General features: G+C 47.5%; 1 protein-coding gene across 1 annotated transcript; it reads left to right on the top strand.

Annotated features, from left to right (window-relative positions):
• The first annotated feature begins 616 nt into the window (after window positions 1-616).
• Window positions 617-1,978, top strand: LOC124687686 (phosphoenolpyruvate carboxylase kinase 2-like). The gene is made up of 2 exons (XM_047221446.1): window positions 617-1,449; window positions 1,545-1,978. The coding sequence occupies exons 1-2, from the start codon at window positions 633-635 to the stop codon at window positions 1,598-1,600; spliced, it is 873 nt and encodes a 290-aa protein (XP_047077402.1). The 5' UTR covers window positions 617-632; the 3' UTR covers window positions 1,601-1,978.
• Window positions 1,979-8,122: the final 6,144 nt, after the last annotated feature.

Below are 8,122 nucleotides of genomic sequence, written 5' to 3' on the forward strand. Positions count from 1 at the left end.
CGTCCGCCGCAACAGACGCGTCGATCTCGCGCGCCCGCGCCGGCGATGCAACTTCTCACCCCGTCCAGGAACCTCCGCCTCAGGAGCGTCGATTTGCTCGCAACTTCGTCGACGTTGTCTCCCCCACTACACCAACCGACAGGGAGAACCCGGACGGTATTTCGCCGCCGACGACTTGCCGCCGACGAGATGAATTCGCCGCGTGGATGCGGGAGAGAAGGGGAGGGGAATGGGGACGAAATCGATTTGAACAGGGGAGAGAAGGGGAGGGGAACGGGGATGACGATGACTTTTTTTTGGACGGAAGCGCCGCTCAGTCTGGGCCGCCCGATCTTGATCCGACGCGCGTCGCGAGGGAGCACTGCGTAAGACAAGCTAGAGCCCAGGCAAGAAATAGAAAATGGGAGAAACTAATCATAGTACGACAAAGGAATCCCGGTTTGTGGTCACACGACATGACGACAGCCATGACCACGAAGGGGCAAAATGGGAAGAAGAGAGAGTGCGGTGTCACATACGGGCAGGATCCGAATATTCCGCTACTCGGTAGGTTTTGCTGCGTCGTTAAATAGACCGCCCCCTCCCATCGGTTCCGGCTTACCAGAAACTTCACAGGGAAAAATCACTGAAGTATGAGTGCAGACCTAAACAGGGACTACGAGATTGGGCAGGAGCTCGGCCGCGGTCGGTTCGGCGTCGTCCGCCGCTGCGTCTCGCGCTCCACCGGCGAGCCCTTCGCCGTCAAGTCCGTGGACCGCTCCAGCCTGGCCGACGACCTCGACCGTGAGCTCGCGGAGCTGGAGCCGAAGCTAGCCCAGCTCGCCGGCGCGGGGAACCCGGGCGCCGTGCAGACGCACGCGGTCTACGAGGACGACGTCTGGACCCACACCGTCATGGACCTCTGCTCCGGCCCGGACCTGCTCGACTGGGTCCGCCGCCGCCGCGGCGCGCCCGTGCCGGAGCCCGTCGCCGCCGACATCGTCGCGCAGGTGGCCCAGGCGCTCGCCCTCTGCCACCGGCGCGGGGTGGCACACCGCGACGTGAAGCCCGACAACATCGTCCTCGACGATGTCGAGGAGGACGGTGATGATGTTTCGCCGCGCGCGCGGCTCGCGGACTTCGGGTCGGCGGCGTGGATCGGCGGCGGGCGACGAGCGGAAGGCCTGGTGGGCACGCCCCACTACGTGGCCCCCGAGGTGGTATCGGGGGAGGACTACGGCGAGAAGGCGGACGTGTGGAGCGCGGGCGTGGTGCTGTACGTGCTGCTCTCCGGCGGCGCGCTCCCGTTCGGCGGCGAGACGGCCAAGGACGTGCTGTCGGCGGTGATGCGGGGCAGCGTCAGGTTCCCTCCCAGGCTGTTCTCCGTCGTGTCCCCGGCCGCCAAGGACCTGATGAGGCGCATGATGTGCCGCGACGAGTGGCGGCGCTTCTCCGCCGAGCAAGTTCTACGTAAGCACGCACGCTAATCCCTGCGTCTGTTTTCTGGAAGTTTCTATCTGTGTTTTGATCCAGGAATTAACGTTTTGTGTGTGTCCGTAATGCAGGCCACCCGTGGATCGTGAGCGGCGGAGGATCCCGAGCCATGGAGCAGCCAACCTGAACGGCCGCCTGAGATTCAGATATCGGCGACACACACCGGTCGAGTGGTCGACCGAGGACGCTGTCAATAGGGTTTTTGAACAGTACGACGCCGCGCAGATACAGTTGCAGTATCGCGCTACGGCGGTAGATCGAGTTATCCTTTTTTTTAGATGGAAGATCGAGTTATGTTAGAAGAAGAGCAGTAGCAGCTCCTTCCTATATTAATGTTCAATTAACCCCTGGTTTAGGCTCTGCTCCAGCTTTATCTAGAGAGAGAGCCTTTTCCCTTCCTTGCGAGTGTTGCATGAGGTTGTATGTATATATTCGAACCTATGTACGTCTTGTATACAAATGAAGTTGGAATAATATGTGCTAGCGTAGCTTATGCTTTGCTTCATCACTTCTGATTAATCCAAGCAAGCTTGTCATGTGACTTTCGGCCGACCCGCGCCGTACGGGGCGATACTCTAATGATCGCTTTAGGTAAACACAGCGAGCAAACAAAATCTTCAGTCAGGTAAACAAAAGAAGAGTTACTCCTCAAGTATGAGCACGACAGCACATCACATCGTACAGAACAACTAGCATGTGCTCGATCTCTAGTGTCGATTTCCAAACGAGCGACGGCTCGCAAAACAGAGTACTCTACAAGTGTACAACTGTACAACTCTTCTCGCTTGAATGAAACGAAAACGGTCCTAATCTCGATCTACCGCTAGCTAGCGACCTCTCCAGCTCTCGCGTCGCCGGTTCAGGCATATCCGCCGGTGTATTCCGTTGGTCCTTTCACGGACGGACAGCTGTGGCCGCCCGCGCTCTCTTCGCGGCAACTGCACATGTCTTCGTTTCATTCAACGGCGAACGTGGACGGGCGTATGGCTGCAACGTGGGCGACTCCGCCTCGCACGCTCTTGACTTGTAGAGTAGTACTGCTAGTAATAAGCAGTTGCACGGAACGCGATAGCCTCTCCCCCTTATTCCACCTCGGTAGATCCCACGATAAAACTCCAAGACAGAGCAACACATTCAGCTGGTCAGCTCGTGTCCGTGAATGATGTGTCCTACTCCTATCTGTGCTATACTATGACCAGCTCCATTTGTTACTCGTACGTACGTGCGTGACGCTTCTGGAATACGTCAGTGCTCAAATTAACAGTTTTGAGTTTGTATTAAATATTGTGTACGTATAAGTTGTATTACCGAGTACATTAATTTTATAAAATAAGGCATATAAATTTAGTTTAAAATCAATTAGCACAGGTTATAACATAAAAAATTATGAACCTCTATACAGTCAAATAAATCTTATTACATACGTCGTGAAATATATTTTTATAATATAGCTATATAGTCTATCCGTTTTAAAATAAGTGTCGTATATTGGTTTAAATTTACATGTATGTGGACACATTTTAAATCTTAAGAATCCGTGACACTCTTGTAGAACAAAGGGAGTAGTATTATAGAAAAAAATTGCCACAAGAATCTAGATGTATTATAAAGTTCAAAAGAAGTACAGTGCATTCCAAACATAATAAAAATTATATCGATGTTTTTAAACCGTCTAACGACCACTACCTCCGCCAGAACGAGCCGCGTACATGCCTCTCTCGCCGCTTCCTACCGTAGACGGCCTGGCGTTGTTGATGACAACTGGGAAGTGTTCGTTGTCTTTTTTATAAACTCGGTCAAACTTTGCATTGTTTAGCTTTTGACTAAATTTATTTGTTTTGTTTTATGAAACGGTGATTGCTTTGGCTGAGTACAAGTAGTGTTGGAGTGAAATTCTTGTAGTTTTGGCCTACTATATTATATGGAGGGGTGCCACGAATTGATAGCAATAGAAGACAACAGAGATAGCCGGCGACTTGTGAGAGTGTCTAGGGTGTAGCCAGATGCTATGGAATCAAAGGGAGTAGCGTCCATGATCATGTATTTAAAATACGCAAGTTTGCTAAACCTTGTTAACAAATTATGAAGTTGTTATCATGCTATAATTGCTTGATCTTTGGTGAATAATTGTACGGCTACGACATTAATTAACAAAGAGAAATATGTGACCTGACCAATATGATTGACCCATACCATCTCTGCCAGTTGCCCTTAGAGCAATTCCAATAGTATAGCCAACTGTTGGCTATAACAAGATGTTATATCATTTGTAGTCATCATATAGCTAACATGTATAATAGTTGGCTATAAGAATGTAGTACTTTACTAATATATGGTCCACCTTTCACTCTCACAAGGTGCTCTAGGAAGCACGTGCAAGAGCTGACTATTGCATAAGTAGTCTCACCTCCCTTCTCTCTCCTCTTCTCTCTCCTCCAACTCATCTAAAATATATTATTTAATGTCTTATAGTCAGCTGACTGGACTCTATTGTACTTGCTCTTACCTAATCTTTCATTTTTGTGGGGGACCCTGACCTAATCTTCTCGATTGTAGTCTCAAAGTATACTACTCCCTCCGTCTCAACAAAAATATCTTAACTAGATAAATCTGAATTTTAATAAAATTAAAACACTTTTGGTAAGACAGAGAAAGTATACACTGAAGATTCTTCGAGGTTACAATAATTAGGTGTCTCCGATGATTCGTATCATAACCAGTAGAACTTGCACGGTGGTGGGACTAGTGGCTAGCAGTCATCAAGCGACTTAATTTAAAAGCTAAGGGTAACTGTTTATGTTGAATTCATGTGTTTAGCACCAGAGACTGCATGCTACCATGGTCGCCTCGCTTGGGAGGAATGCGACGTTCTTTGGACGGTTTAATTTTGTGTTGTTAGGCGACGCTCACGCCAGTCTCACGCTGATATATGTGCCAGAAATGTTGGGCAGCCACATTAGCACCCTTTGCAAATTCGACGACGTGTGTGTTTGGCTATAAATTAGGGCATACATCTCTATCAACAAAGAAAAGAAACAGAAATTCATAGAGTAAATAATCGCGTTGAGGTGTGATACGTCCACAAGTGACATCGGTCGGTACAAACATCAGTTGTATACGTGGGGAGCATGATTGATTGACGAATCAGTCAGCTATTGCCTATTGGACTAGCTAGTGGTGAATTTTCATATGTTGGAGCCTTGATGGAGAAACTAGCTGAACATAGTGTAATAGAGTATTTTTAACTAGTGGATTCTTTTGATTATCCTTTGATTGTAACGACAACTTTACGATGATCACATATAATTATATGTGCCATAAAAATGTGAACCTGTTGTTTTGCTCATCTTGCCCTTGTTACCAAAACAGGATCATGCCTATATATCACGTGAATAAGGATGGCAATTTTATCCACAGATTCAGGAATTTAGGGGTATTCGACGCGCCGAGCACGGATATGCAGGGTTGATTGTGCCCATGGATTTTATGAAGCCGATATTCTATAACTCATGGGGAGGACACGTGCAACGGTTTTGCCCCATGGATATCCAGCAGACATGTGCGATCCCCATGGTGACACATGGGATTTTACGTGGGCCTAGCTACCCCTCTATTGAGGCCCAAATCTGCAAAGGCCCACTTAATCTAACAGGTAACCCCCGATTAAGCCTTACCCCCGATCACCCTAATCTCTAATCCACCAAGCACCGTCTCGACGAGAGTCTCCAGAGTATGACGCTTCATCGCTCCGCCTCCCCACAACCCTTTGACTCCCTCGTAGGCGACGAGGGAGGATGCGACCCTTTGACTCCCTCGCATGCTGCCGAAATGTTGTCGTTAGCATGTTATGCTCAAATGTTGTTATGTTGATGTACATAGTGCGTAAATAAACAGATATCCATGGATATCCAGATATCCGACGGGTTTGAATTTGGAGCGACATCCATGTCCATGGAGATTTTGATGGACGGGGCACAGTGAGACTAACGAATACACTACAGGAATGGACGCATACGCCGACGGCCAGCTGCCCTCGGCGTAGCCACGCCTGGCCCTCGGCATAGGCTACGCCGACGGCAGCACTCGGCGTATGGCGTCGGCATTTAGGTCCCTCGGCATAGACAATATTGCCGTCGGCGTAGCCCGGCCCTCGGCGTAGCACGCTACGCCGACGGCATACAAATTTTAAAAATTTGAATTTTTATTTTTCCAATAAAAATTTAAAAAGAAAATTTGAAAAAAAAAATTTATATGCCGAGGGCTTTGCCGTCGGCATAGATTTTTAAAAAATTTCAAATTTTAATTTTTTACACCATTTTTTTTATTTTTTTACTTGTTTATCTTTCACCCATACACTTTTAACTCTAAGTACACTTAATCCTAGGTCAAATTACAATCATGGTTAAACTTCCTAGCCGGTCACCCATCCTCACACTACTCCAACCTCAGCACGCTTAACTTCTTGGATCCATTCGGATAAGCTTCCCTTAAAGAATTGACACCTTACTGATAATAATAGTCTATCAACCCTATTAACCCTTGCACCGTGATGTCACAACTCTTTATTTTTTAATTCCAAAAAATTACTTAAGTAAACAACAATGAATAATATTGAATTCAAATAACAATAAAATAATTTTATTTTTTGGTTTTTTCTATTTAATATGGAATAATTAATATCTTTAAATGGAAAAACTGAAATTCCACAAATAATATGTCTAAATCGATCAGAAAAATGAGAGGAATCTAAATATAACACCCATATCATCATTTGAACCTAAAAATTAGAGTAATCCAAATATGACGTCCAGCTTGCCATCTGGCCAAAACGGCCCCTCGGAGATGCGAAATGGCCGTACCGGACGCGCTGGTGCACCGTTCGCCAACATGCTAAACGGAAAAAAATTAGCACATAAAGTGATGTGTTATAGACCTAAAAACATTTTTCGCGGAATTTATTGAGTGACGAAAAGTGTACCCCTAGTTTAAATCTGGTCAGTTTCCAGCGGATTCGGCGGGACACCACAGGAAGCCGCAGGGATTTCCAGATAGCTAGCACGCACATATGGCATGTGATATGTGGTGCGGAGGCGGTGTTCTACCACTACGCGGAGGTCTCGCGTAATACTAAAATACGCCTCATGTAGCTGCTTCACAAAAAAAACTCGTTTTGGCACTCCGAAAATGAAAAAACCATCGCCCATGGGTCGGATTGGAAATCCGCTCCTGGGGCCATGCCTTCCTTCCCAGGGACCACGCATGTGCCAAATATGGCCTCGTTCCGACAAACTATGCGGTGTCACAGGCCGTTTCCTACTCATTTGCCCTAAAAGCTATAGAACTCCGGACGTGATAGGTCTGTTTGTAAAGGGTTTTCCAAAATAATTGCCGTATCCTAATTCCAATTTTTGGAGTGGTTACTAGGACACATAAAATGACGCCATGCGGCTCCAAGGGATTTTCTAACTTAGTTTAAATTGCCTTCCGGCCAAAATGGGCCCCCACGGAGATGCGGTATGGTCGTACCGAGAGCGTTGGTGCACCCATTCACCATCACGCTAAACGGAAAAAAATTAGCACATAAATTGATGTGTTGTAGACCTAAAAATATTTTTCCCGGAATTTATTGAGCGACGGAAAGTGTACCCCTAGTTCAAATCCGGTCACTTTCCAGCGGATTCGGCGGGACACAGCAGAAAGCCGCAGGGATTTTCAGATAGCTAGCACGCACATATGACATGTGATATGTGGTGCGGAGGCGGTGTCCTACTAGTACACGGAGGTCTCGCGCAATACAAAAATACGCCCCATGTAGTCGGTTCACAAAAAAACCCGTTTTGGCACCCCGAAAATGAAAAAACCATCAGCCATGGGTTGGATTGGAAATCCGCTTCCGGGCATTGCTTCCCATCCCAGGGACCACGCACGTGCCAAATATGGCCTCGTTCCGACAAGCTATGCGGTGTCACGGACCGTTTCCTACTCATTTGCCCTAAAAGCCATAGAACTCCGGACGTGATAGCTCTGTTTGTGAAGGGTTTTCAAAAATAATTGTTTTATCCTAATTCCGTCTTTTGGAGTGGTTACTAGGACACATAAAATGACGTCATGCGGCTCCAAGGGATTTTCTAACTTAGTTTAAATTGCCATCCGGCCAAAACGGGCCCCCACGGAGATGCGGTATGGCCGTACCGCGCGCTGTTGCACCCATTCACCATCGTGCTAAACGGAAAAAATTTAGCACATAAAGTGATGAGTTGTAGACCTAAAAACATTTTTCCCGAATTTATTGAGCGACGGAAAGTGTACCCCTAGTTCAAATCCGGTCACTTTCTAGCGGATTCAGCGGGACACAGCAGGAAGCCGCAGGGATTCCCAGATAGCTAGCACGCACATATGACATGTGATATGTGGTGCAGAGGCGGTGTCCTACTACTATGCGGAGGTCTCGCGCAATACAAAAATACGCCTCATGTAGCTGGTTCACAAAAAAACCCGTTTTGGCACCCCGAAAATGAAAAAACCATCGGCCATGGGTCGGATTGGAAATCCGCTTCCGGGGCATTGCTTCCCATCCCAGGGACCACGCACGTGCCAAATATGGTCTCGTTCCGACAAACTATGTGGTGTCACGGACCGTTTCCTTCTT

Source organism: Lolium rigidum, chromosome 2, assembly GCF_022539505.1.
Source record: "Lolium rigidum isolate FL_2022 chromosome 2, APGP_CSIRO_Lrig_0.1, whole genome shotgun sequence".
NCBI lineage: Eukaryota > Viridiplantae > Streptophyta > Magnoliopsida > Poales > Poaceae > Lolium > Lolium rigidum.